Source organism: Peromyscus californicus, unplaced genomic scaffold, assembly GCF_007827085.1.
Source record: "Peromyscus californicus insignis strain IS unplaced genomic scaffold, ASM782708v3 Scaffold_5__1_contigs__length_169319896, whole genome shotgun sequence".
In the NCBI taxonomy this organism is placed as follows: Eukaryota; Metazoa; Chordata; class Mammalia; order Rodentia; family Cricetidae; genus Peromyscus; species Peromyscus californicus.
The window spans coordinates 5,403,653-5,416,398 of record NW_026294573.1 but is presented as its reverse complement, the minus strand read 5'-3'; the positions used below and the strand labels follow the sequence as shown (position 1 = coordinate 5,416,398).

At 53.2% G+C, this 12,746-nt stretch overlaps 1 protein-coding gene across 13 annotated transcripts in view; it reads right to left on the bottom strand.

The window, feature by feature from the left end:
* Positions 1 to 12,746, bottom strand: part of Camta1 (calmodulin binding transcription activator 1) — an 857,753-nt gene that overhangs the window by 80,963 nt on the left and 764,044 nt on the right. For all 13 annotated transcript variants that reach the window (XM_052717375.1, XM_052717378.1, XM_052717377.1 and 10 more), the window contains 2 exons: positions 9,790 to 11,639; positions 4,111 to 4,237 (listed from right to left, as the gene is read on the bottom strand). In XM_052717375.1, the coding sequence (XP_052573335.1) occupies positions 4,111 to 4,237; positions 9,790 to 11,639 (1,977 nt within the window). The remainder of the gene's footprint in view (positions 1 to 4,110; positions 4,238 to 9,789; positions 11,640 to 12,746) is intronic.

Genomic DNA, 12,746 nt, shown 5'->3' with positions numbered 1-12,746 from the left:
TCTGAGAAGGAGCTGCTGCTGTGTATACCCTCTCTCCACTTGCCCTCATTGTATCTTTTAGTTCCTCTGTTATCTTCCTGTGGCGGAGTGTCAACCCCCAGCAGCTGAGACCCTGCCGGTGCAGCTCTTCACACTCAGTGCCCCAGTCAACGTCCAGATCCTGTTTGATCATCCCTAACTCCGTTAAGTGAGCTGTTTTGACATGTGTTCTACTCACTTTGGTTTCATCTTTTGCCTTCTGACGACTTCCTAGGAGACCAGGTGGGGCTTGCAAGCCGGCAGACATCTTGGTAGACTCCTCTGCCTGCTGCCTCTACTCCACTGCATCACCCTTCCTCGGCAGCCTGACTTGACTGACAGCCTCCAGGTTCAGGACAGTCTCAGGCCTAGTGTCTACTGTTGCAGCGGTGTGTGAACTTGGAGGAGCTCTGTTCTCGGTCAGGTTTGGCTTTGCCCAGGCAGGTGCACCAGGCTGCCAAGCGGTTGGCATTTGTGTTCTCTGTGCTTCCTCTCTCTTCCCAGTCTCAGCCTCTAAGGTGGCCTGGCTTGTGTTCACCTGCCTTCAAGTCCCTTTTTTGGCAAGGCCAGTTTGGTTCTAGTGTCTGGTGTTCATCCTTTACCATGCACTTCAGTTTCCTCCGGGAGACCCCACGATGACATCCCTAGCAGCTGGTATCATCTCTCAAGGAAGAGGTTGGTTGACTTGACCCAGCCTCTTTACACTAGAAGCTCTTTGAGTCAGGTGCTCCTGGGGCTTCAGTCTAGGCATTCACTCAGTCCATGGCAAATGACTCTTACAAATGATTTGGAAATGATGAAATAATGAATGAATGAACCAACCAATCAATATACCCAACAGGACCTGTTTCAATCTGGATGGTAAGACTGATATATCCTCATGGGGCATGCTCTGTGAGGTTGGCTGCCAACAGGAGGTGCCCAGCAGTCAGACCATGGCACTCAGCCCCAAGTTTTGTGGCATCTGGTTGGAGATAGGATATTTTAGAAGCACCCCAGTGACTAGGCAAGACAGTTGCCTGGGTGGTCTCTGTATTAGCAGTGCAGTGAATCAGGAGAATTACCTGAAGAGACCAGAAGAACCCTGGTTCCCTCTCCTCACGTGGCCTTTATGAGAGAAGTGCCAAAGGCAAGAGCTTAATGACCCTTGGTCATTTCATGCTCCCAGCCATCTGGAAGGAGGTCTCCAAAGACAGAAGGTCAGAGGCACTGATCTCCAAGGTAAACACAGATGTCGTGGCTGACCAGGACATACCTGGGTAGGACTGATGACAGCCCCCAGAATCCTCAGGGTCCTGACCTGGGATACCATACAGAGGTCAAAGCCCAGTCCTTTGTCAGGAACCTGAGGCAAGGTCTAGGTATTTAGCCAGGCACAGGAAATGGCATCTATTTATAGGCCAGGCAAGTCTTCTTCCACAGCAGGTGCACAGTGGACAGTTTAATAGCATGCTGCCCTCTCTTCCGTGCTAGGATGGGCTGTCTTAGCCCAGGATGGCCATCTGGATGGCTTCTGTCCAATTTCAGCAGGGTTGCTGGGAGGACCTGGGCCTGGCTCGGCCCTCTGGAGACAGCCTTGGATCTGGTGAGAGCTGGGTCAGCAGGGGGAGGCTGCTATAGGCACCAGCCCTGAGGTATGCAGAGTGAAGGAGGTGCTCGACTGAGCTGAGAGCTGGATGCCAACGCCCCTGAAGCAGGGTGTTCTGATCTGGTGGGTTGCAAAGGTTGTAAAGTGGAGGGGGAGAGGAAGAAGAAGAAGGGGCGAGGAGGAAGATGAGAAGGGGGGGAAGGGGCAGGGAGAGCAGGGAAAGGGAGAAGAGGTAGAAGTGGAAGAGAAATGGTTGGTTTGTGGGCCCTAGAGTGTCTCATGGGGGACAGGGTGAGCGAGATAGGCAGGCACTGAGGAGACCACAGCGGAGTGTAGGGGATCCCTGTCAGCCTGCACAGCCCTGGCCAGTGGGCTTCCGCCCACCCGGGAGTCTCCACTTTCCTTCCCCATCCTCATCCCTCTGCTAGAAGCACTCTCCTTTCACAAGCTCTCCGCTTCAGACAACGTAGGCTGTCCCTCTGCCTTCCCCGCCCTTGTTCTGTCTCTCCTGTTCCTTGCCCAGGCCAGATGGACAAGCTGTCCACATAGCTGGTGATGTGGAAGGTTGAGACAAAGATTTTCCCAGTCCCACCCAAGTGAACAGAAGCTCGTGTTTTTCAAACTGCTTTCAAACTCCTGGAGCCTCAGACACTCCTTCACAGACCTCCAGTACCTCAAGGACCTTTGCTAGCCTTTGCGGACAGAACAGGACTAAGAAAAGCACAGTCTCCTGCCTTCCTGGGGCCCACAGGCTAATAGGGAAGTAGATACGTTCAGAGGTCAAGGATGACTTAGCCAGACAGAGATACCAATCTAAGTAGACCATAGCACCCTAAACTGTGGGTCATGATACCATAGGCTGTTGCCAAAATGGAATGATACAATGATAAGACGTTTGGTAACAGTAAAACTAAACATTCAATAACCAAAAATTCAGCATAAAGGCACAGTGACTCTGAGGTGCTCCTGGCAGTGTGTGTCCATGTTGGATCAAGGGACTTTATTGCAGCCTTGGTTCTGAACACATAACATGTGTGGTGTGCTCTGCATGGCTGTCATATGGTACATGCCACCAGCAAGCGTTGCATGAAACACCTCAGCTCTGATCTGAGACTTGCCTGTTATGAACTGCAGTGGTTTTTGCTGTACATACCAAGTTCTTTGCTCTTATGAAACACGGTTTAATTACCGAAAACAGAGACTGAATATTTCCTGTCATTCCTCAGCATGTCAGTATCAAATTAGTCCATTTGGATTGTGCTGCATTAGAATGTTTGCTTTTAGAGCTTGCTTTTTGAGTTGCTGATCAGTTTCATTTAAAAAAAATCATTAAGTGGACTTAGGACAGAACTTCCAATAGTTTCTAAAGTGGCCTTAAATAAATTCCTGCCATTTTGTACTACATATTTATGTAAATTGGCATTCTCAGCATTGATTATTAGAAAATCAAGATATTGATCAACTGGAAAATACTGAAGATGTTCTATGCCCTTTAGTATTAAATATCCAAGATTTTTTTCCCAAGGAGGATTTCCCTGTGTAGCCCTGGCTATCCTGGAACTAGCTCTGTAGACCAGGCTGCCCTTGAACTCACAGAGATCTTCATGAGTGCTGGGATTAAAGGTGTGTACCACCACTGCCTGGCCAAATAGCCAAGATTTAATACTTTGTGGAAAAATAAACAAACCCATCCATTTTGTTAGTATGCAAATTTGATTTCATCTTTAATAGATGATAAAATTATAGGAATACCAAATAACTGTCTTAAAATAAATTTCTTTATGGTTTGTTATCAGTGTCTGACTTATTTGCCAAGTTTACATGCCTGGATAGCTGAGGTCCCTTAGAAAGGTCTCAGATAAACAGGGGTGAGGAAGACCTCATGAATTAGATGATGCTGAAACCTAGGGATGAGGGAGGGAGAAGACAGAGCCACAGAAGGCATGGGTTTCTGGCTGGCTTCCCACGAACCTCTGAGGCCCTGAAACCAGAAACATATTGTGTGTGCTTACCTCTTTAGTGTTATTCTTAGAGTGACACCCCACCCTACCCAGTTCCCCACAGAAGGCTTCCCTGAACTTCTCTAACCTGCCCTGTGCTCTGGATGAACTAGTATTGTGACTACAGGGCTCTGAGCTTCCTGTGCGTCAGGTTGGCCTGGGCTGGGGCAGGATCAAGGTCAGTCCTGCTGTAGACCAGATCTTGTCTGTCACCTTGGAGCAGCCCCAGCTGGGGCCATCTTGGCTATGTCACCTGACTAACTGGGTCTTTAAATAGTCCCTTTGCTACGTTTTCTTCACAATCCCCATTGAGCATGCCTGGTGTTCCCAGTTGATACAGGGTCCATGAGCCCCAGCTGATGACGGAATAGACCGCGTGGGCACTTCTTCACGACTGAGGAAAGCATGGTAGCGACATGACTTGCTCAAGGTCATCTCAAGGCTGACTCAGAGTCTACTGCCCCGTCCTCCCCTCCCCGCTCCCGATGAGTACAGCCTCCTCACCTGGGCAGTAGCAACGCAGCACCCCAGGCTGAATCAGGGATGCCGGCACGGAGATCTGGTCAAACAGGCAACTGTAATTATTGCTGGCTTCTTGCCATGGGCCTGTGATGAGGACCTTCACTCCTCCCTGCGGAGAGAGAACAGAGATGGAGCAGTGCCACAGGGGAGGGGACACAGCACAGGGGAGGTACCTGCACCGGACGCTTAGATGGAGAGGGGTGAGGGCTGCTGGCTAAGCATGCAGATTCCCAGCCCATATCCCACCATCCCAATAAGCCCTCACTTCGGAGAGACCTCTTCTAGGAGAGAGGCCTGTAGCTGTCCTGACCCCAGAGGCCTTCCTCAGCTGGTATCCAGCACCCTGACCCTGTCCTGTGCAGCTCAGAGTTCCATGACACCAGTTGGAAGCAAAGCTTTTCACGCTTTAGCCCATTGGTGCTTCTGAGAACCAGCCAGCAGGGTCCCCAGGAAGGAAGCCGAGGGGACACAGGAGACTTTCAGTCATGCATGTAGGGAGAGGTGGAGGGGACTCAGATTTGAAAACAGCGTCCCCACCAAGAGACAGATGTTCCTGGAGGAAACTGAAGGGAAACCCAGGACCCCCAGGGTGTGGTAGCGAAGCAGCTCAGGAAGTGGGGGGGGGGGGGGGATGAAGAGCACGGGAAGAGAAAAATGGAGTGAAGCATTCAGAATTCAGATACAGCCCTCGGAACTGAGCTGAGGCCTGGGATCCAGGCTGAACCTCCATTCTCTGCCTGCTGTGTCACTCAGGGCGCCTCAAGCTGTGTAAACATGAAGAATGGCCCCCTTACTGGCATTCCTGCACCACACATGCAGGCACCAGCCTGGAAGCCTAGCTAGGTAGGGCCTTAGCTGACCTTCCTCAGCTCCAGTGGACAGAAGGAAAGGCTGGGCCCTCCCTAACCTGCTCTGGCCAGCAGGAATGCCCCAGAACAAGCAGCCTCATGTGGCTGCTCCCAGGAAATCTCTTTCAGGGCCATTGTTCCCGATAGTGATTAATGGCTCTCTCTCTCTCTCTCTCTCTCTCTCTCTCTCTCTCTCTCTCTCTCTCTCTCTCTCTCTCTCTCTCTCTCTCCTGAGCCCCAGGTGGAGGAGGCTAGAGGTCCCCTACTTACGGCTTAGCCAAGAAGAGAGGCAGGTCACTCGGGGTGGAGGGATGCTCTGCCCGGGGATGCAGAGGGCAGGGGCGCTGGCCTCTGGCTCTCCTGGCTAACCTTGGATAGACCCACCCCAGAGGCTCATCCACCCCACCCCCAAACAAGTAAACACCTTTCCCTGCAGGGGGGCGGAGAGCTGTGCTGGCCAGAGTGGAGAGCGCCACCTGGTGGCCTGGCTAGAGAAGGCTGAGAAGCACTCCAGGAGCTGAAGCGAGGCTGAGGCCAGGTTAGGAGCCTGCGGCAGTGAGTGAGCTCTGACTGACTTCCCCACCGATCCAAGCCAGGCCCTGGTCCTCTGCTGCTGCCCCAGGCCAGCCAGACTCTATCTTCTATTCATTCCCTCATTCTTGCCTGCTTTTCTTAACCCTTGCCTGCCCCTGCCTGGAGGGAGCTCCAAACCCCCTGCCCATCTTTGCTCTCAAGGCCCCCTCCTCCTACAATGTTCCCTTGAACCCAGACTTAGGCATGGCAGGACTGGCCTTGGGCATAAGAAGTAGCAGTTGCTGTTTACCATGACGGTGTTCTGGGGCTATGTGTGGCCCAGAGCCAGCAAAATTGCCCTTGTCGGGAAGGTGCTGGCAAACAAGCCTTCCTCTGGGTGGGATGTCTAGATTAGGTCATTTTACTGTAGAGTCACCTAGATTTGGAGGCAGTGGAGAGAGCTCAAGACGGAGTTCCACAACCAGAATGCACTCCCCCCATCTCGGATTATTTAGAGTTTTGCCTGCATGTATATGCATGTGTACCATGTGTGTGCCCGGTGCCCTCGGAGGTCAGAAGAAGGCATTGGATCCCTTGGAACTGGAGTTGCATATGGTTGTGAGCCACCACATGGGTGCTCCCTGCACCACCACACGGGTGCTCCCTGCACGAGGAGCAAGTGCTCCTAGTGGCTGAACCTCCTTCTCAGCTCCCAGTGCTCTTGCCCTGGGGAACTGTGTGACCTCAGGCAAGTGGCCCAACCCCTCTGGTGGCTGTGGTTTTGGATGCCATCCTTTTCTGAACAGCTCCACGAAGCGGGTTCAGGGCTCTGTCACAGTGATGGTGTAGGAGTTGGAGTGGCTGCCTGGGTGTGATGTCCTGCTCTGAGCCTGGTCCTCCCGTGAACCCTGGGAAACGGGAGAAGGCTGGCTTGAAAAGGCCACAGACAGTTACCATGTGAGAAAGGGGGAAGTCTAATAACTACATCCACAGATGCTGGCGTGACGCCGGGTTGCTGCGGGGGAACAAAGGACTGCAGAAATGACTGGAGAACTTCAAGATCGTCTCCATGGCAACTGCCGCAGGACGCCTCAGCATCCATCAGTTCCAGGGACGGTTCCCATGGCAACCACTCGCCTGGCTGCACCGAATCATTTGTGATGTGTGCGTGCCTGACAGTTCTAATTGCAGCTTCTGCCTGGTGCAGCAGGGGCCAGTGGCAGGAGATGATGCAGGGAGAGGGGTTAGGGAGGGGCAGGGGTGCTGTCTGAGGTCTGCGTCCTGTGAGTCCTGAGATGAAGGGCCTTGAGTTCCAGTGTACCCTGGGCAGATGCTGAGGCACAGAGAGCATTGGGGTGTGTGTTCTATGTATGTGGCATGGTGTAGTGTGTGTTACATGTGTAGTGTGGTATAGTATGTGCCTTGTATTCTGGGCATGGTATACATAGTATGCATATATTGCATGTTCACTCTGTTGTGGTGTGTGTGTGTGTGTGTGTGTGTGTGTGTGTGTGTGTGTGTGTGTGTGTTGGGGACCAGCTGAGAGACATGGAGCAGAGGTAGGAGGGAAGCACACTCAGAAAAGAGCCAGCAGGCCAGGCTGGGCGTGGCATGCCTGGGAACCACTGCAGTTTAGAGCTGGTGGGGGTGGTATGCCAAGTGACCACATAGCCTGACCCCATCTTTGCAACTTAAAGTGAGGTCCCAGCTACAGGGCTTGCTACAGAGTTCTTCCTGAGCTTGCCAGAGCCCACTTCAAACCGTACTCCTGACGATGTCAGCTTACACGTACCCCCTTATCAGCTGGCAGGGAAAGAAGGTACGATACCGAGAAATCATGCCAGCAAGGGGCTTGTGAGGAGACACAGTATCAGGAGGGAAATGCTGCCTCTTACAGAACTGGATGACCTCACTATCGGCCTGGGAAGTGTCCTGGGCAGGAGAGCCTCACCATGAGGTCCTGTTGGGCACAAAAATGGCCTTTTCCCTGTAATCAAATTGATTCTGCTTCGCTTCTGTTTCAGGGTGCCAAGAATTATCAGGGTTTCTGGAAGAGCAGGTTGGACACCCCTGACTACTATTGCATTTGCCATCCTGGGCTGCCCTCTGGTGGAGAGCTGCTGAACTGACTGCCTCCAGGATTTGGTCGAAGGCTGAAGAACTGAGAAAGCCAGGCTTGCTGAAGATCTCATCTCAGCAGAGGCTAGAGTGCTGGCCTGGGCACACACTTGCAGACCAGGGAACAAGGCTATCCCACCTGCTAGGTGATATACAATGTGGGCTGCAGGGTGCAGCGTGCAGTATGCCTACAGGCTTCTATGAGGGCTGCTCCTCACAGAGTCTCAAGTCCACTCCCTCCCTTCTGTGTTGACAGGGAAACTCAGGCCCAGAGGGTCAGACCTCAGAGTCAGGTCAGAAGGTAGATATGACCTTCCCAGAATACACAGTACCTTCATCTCTCCCTCCTGACCCCTTTAAAAGCTTTCCCCAAGCCTCCTGGAGGAGGCTGCCCAGTGGGTCTCTGGGTAAGAACAGCAGGAGGTACAATGATTTATCCTCAGGAGAGCAGGATGATAGTCAAGCCATACTAAGAAGAAGCCCAGTAGGGGCCTTCTGGGTGCCTACCAGGGGGCTGGAGTGTGGCAGAGTGGAGGTGGACGGGGCTGGCTTCAACTGGGCACCTGATCCTTTAGTCTCAAAGACTCCAGGGGTCCCGTTGCTGCTTTACTTTTTTTGGGCTTTTTTTTTTTTTTTTTTTTTTTTTTTTTTTGTGAGACAGGGTTGTGTAACTTTGGAGCCTTCCCTGGAACTCACTCTGTATCCCAGGCTAGCCTTGAACTCACAGAGATCTGTCTGTCTCTGCCTCCCGAGTGCTGGGATTAAAGGCGTGTGCCACCACCGTCCGGTGCTGCTTTATTTACATTTTTTAATTTAATTTTTTATGTGTATGGGTGGTTTGTTTGCATAGTGTTTGTGTACCACGTGTAAGCGTGGGCCAGAAGAAGGTGCTCAGATCTCCCAGGACTAGAGTTACAGACAGCTGTGAGCTGCCATGTGGGTGCTGGGAATTGAACCCTGGGTCCTCTGGAAGAGCAGCTGGTATTCTTAATCACTGAGCCATCTCACTGGCCCCTCCATGGCTCCTATTTTAGGAAAGGTGGCAACTTCTCCAAGGTCGCTGAAGTATAAGGGTAGAACCAAACTTCACACCAGGTCAGCCAGTTCCAGCCCCATGCTCCTGACCGTTGCCCTGCCGTAACGGTCTCACCACCTCCACCAACATCCTGTGGACACTCACGGGACCTTATGGGCAGCAGCTGCACTGCCGAGACATCAGCCAGCTCCCCAGGCAGCGGGTCCAGAGGCCGGGCTGTAGCCTGTACCACTCTGATACCTTTCTGACCTGGGGCATTTGTGCACAGGTCGTCTTAGGTTGGCTTTACCAGGGGAGAGGAAGTCAGAACCTAGTCCCTGCCTGTCACCAGATGATGTGGCCAAGGAACCAAGAGTTACAGGCAGCCACCCCTGGGGTAAAGTGTCTGGTCCAGAGGATGTGCTGGTACAGCCAGGGAGATCTTCAAGCTCTGCCACATGCAAGCAAGGTGTTCAGGCGATCTGGAGCCACATTGTCCCCCTTCCTAGTCCATTCTATTTTAGTCCCTGGGGCAAGACCTGGGTCTTCCTACAATCCTGTTGGAGCAGTAGTCTCTAAGGTCAGCTCCCTGGAAATCAGTCCTTGGTGAGGGGAGGACAGGCTGTGACCTGGGTCATATGCCATGCTGATTTTGTAGATGGCTGAGTGTTCCACAATTGTACCCTCTCTGTCACTTTTGGTTGGGAAATTTTCCCATTTGCTTTAGTGAAGCCAAAGCTTGAACTATAGGGAGCAATAACCCCACGACTCTGGTGTTGATGTCTGGATGCTTTAAAAGTGGCACCAAGACCCCGTCCATCCCCAAAAGAAGGGAAGGTGGAGAGAGAGGAAGAAAGAGCGGGGGACTAAACAGGAGGAAAGGAAAAGAGAAAAGAAAGAAAAGGGAAGGAAAGCCAAGGTTGTGGCCAGAACACAGCAGACTGCCCTGGTCAGAGCTGGGAAGGGCGACTTGCCTCCTAGAATAGCCCTGACTGGAAAACTCCTTGCTACAGAAAAGTCTGAGAGCCACCGCGGGAGGGAACAGCTTTGTGTTTCTGGTCAGAGCTCCATCCAAAGAATGGCCACATGCAAACAAGCTTCCCAGGCTGCGCCATGGCGCAGGTGAGGTGGGTGGTAAGGAGGCGTGTGGTAGCATCTTAAGCTTACCTCTGGGTAAGACCACTCTGGGGAGTAGTCAGTCACCATGAACACCCGTCCGGTCTGCTGCAGCATACCCAGGGTGCCCTGAGCAGAGGCAGCTGAGACCACCTCGGCGACATGCATGTAGGCCATGGTGCTGGCCCCGCCTTCGGCACTGCTCAGCTGCAGGCTGCCCTGTTGGGGGCTGCAGCAGGGAATACACATCTCCGCTTGCGTGAAGGGTGCACGTGCCCCATCTTCGGACTGTGAGAGTGCAGCGCTGTCCCCCGACACCAGCTGATGCCCGTAGATTGTACCACTGCCCCCCTCAACAGAGATGAAGTCATTGATCAGGTCTGAGAACTGATTGCTGAAGGAGATGTCAAAGTGGTCCAGGCTGAGCTCCATATTAGACGTGTTGCCCAGGCTGGGCTGGGCCACCGGGTAGAGTCCCTGCACCACATTGCTTGGGAGGATGGGGACACCACCTGCACTTCGGATCACCCCATTGGTCTCTGGTTGCAGGTAGTGCTCAGAGCCACAGGCCTGCAGCTCCCCAGACTTGAGGAGGACCTCGTTCCCTTCAGCTGCCTGCGAGGTCTCCATGGTAACCTCCCCTTCTGCCGTCATGGCCTGGAAGTTGGCCTGGAATTGCATGAGGTGCAGGGAGGACGTAGACTCTATCCGTGTTTCCACATGGCCACTGCAAGAGCTGGTTTGGGATGAGGCCTCCGTTTTCACCGTGGGCATCACAAAGGTGGCCCCAGAGTCGCTCAGGCTGCTGTGGGTATTCTGCTCAAGGGGTAGGGGTTTGCTGGCATCCTGCAGGAAGAAGCTGGGGGAGGGGGTCTGGTGGATATGGGGGCTGTGGCCTGTCTGGCTGAAGCTGGACGCGTAGTCCTTGTTGGAGTCTATGGCACTAAAGTCCATCTGCTCAAGGGTGGTGCTGGGACTCAGGCCACCGCCCGATGGCAGGAGGCTGGATCCCGCAGTCAGGGTAAGGGAACTGGATGCTGCAGCCGCCGCTGAGGAAGAGTACGCTGCCTCTTTGGCCATCTGCTGCTCAAAGGAGGTGTCTTCGGTCTTGATCTCCTTGGTGAGGACGCTGGTGAAGCCAAAGCCCCTCTCCGAAGGCGGCGAGTGCCGGATATTGGTGCTAACCATCTCAGCTTTTAGGCCCCCACCCCCGTATGTCTGGCCCTGCTTTGGATTATTGAGGAAACAGTCAGGGTCAAAGTTCATGGTGGTTTCTGGAATCTTCCGGCCACCATCAAGGGTGGTGGAGAGGACCAGTTCTTCGGACACATTGGTGGGCAGCATGGACAGGCTATCTGAGCTGCCCGCGGTGGGGAAGGCAAACTTGTGGCCGTCAGAACTTACAGCCAGTACAAGGCCCTGAGAGGCATCAGGCGAGAGGAGGTGGTGGTTGGGGCCAGCGGTGGGGGACATGGTGTACACGGCCTCATTAGTGACCTCTGACATGAACACTGTGGCACTTTGGGACAGTCCCCCCATCACAGAGGCCACTGCCATGCTGGACACACCTGTGACAACTGGGCTGTCGACCATGTCTGGGTCGCTGTTGAGCCCGCTGCTGATGGACACCGGGGAGCTCTGGGTGGTGTCAGGGACCTCCACCTGGTTGGTGGAGGAAACCTCCGTGCTGTTCTGGTGCAGCAGTGATGGCTTGGCCACCTTGCCGTTCCTCTTTTCCCGGCTTGTGCCCCTGCCGTGGCTGGGTTCATGTTTACCCTCTGACACGTCATTGTGTTGCACCTCCGAGTGACCCCCATAGCCCCCAGCCCGTGGCTCCACCTTCGGTGAGATGATGCGGTGTTTGGCACTGTTACACTTATGATGCACGCTGCTGCCCGCTCCTGTGGAGATGGGAGCAGAACACACACACACACACATATATGCATATACATATGCACACATGTATACACACACACACACACACACACACACACACACACACACACACACAAAGTCAAAGCTGGGATTTTGGCTTATTCTTCTCCCAAGTAGCTAGAACCCTTTGCAATGGCCCCATCCAGACCCCAGGCAGGACACAGACCAATATGTTGGACACTTGGGATCCACTCCCAGACCTGGAGCTCTGCCATGCCCTATGTGACCATCCTGCAATGACCAAATGATTTGATCCTGTTGCTCTTTTTCAAAAGCAGCAGGATGTGGTGTGTGGGAAGCCAGGGGGTGTGGGTGGGGTGTCACTTTTCAGCAGAATCCTGTTCACCATCACAGACAGACACTGCTCATCTGGAAGGGCTCTTTCTGACCTAGAAGGCTCATCCCAGGGTCTGCGACTATATCTCCACGCCCAGCCTAACTTCTCACACCTGATTCTGGCTGTGTAATGTTTCAAGAAACCCATGACCTTCAGCACCCTTGTTCTGGGGACCAGAAACCAGAGGTTGGCCCAGGGAGGAGGAGAAGGAATCCCTGTCCAGGCCAGCTTTCAGACCCTAGAATCAAAAAGCATTCTAGACTCTGCTCTAGGGTGAGAACTCATTTAAATTCTTTTTTCAAGACAGAATTTCTCTGTGGATCCCTGGCTGTCCTGTAGACCATTCTGTAGACCAGGCTGGCCTCAAACTCACTAAGATCCGCCTGCCTCTGCCTCCCGAGTGCTGGGACTAAAGGCGTGTGCCACCACCTCCCGGCTTAAATATTTTTATCACATTGAGTTTTGGCATATGGGAATGGGGAGGGACATGTGTCACGGCATTGGTGTGGAGGTCAAGGGACAACGAACACAAGTTGGGTCCCTCCACCCCTAAGTAAGCTGAAAACTCAGGGTAGCTTGTTGCAAGCGCGTTCACCTACTGAGCCATCCTGCCAGCCCCACCTGAAGGTCTTGGAGGTGACACTCTCCACCATTCAGTTAAGCCAGGACCTGTCCTCAACTCTTTGGAACCTTCACATCTTCAGGGATTACTCCTTCCATTCTATTAGACGGGTCA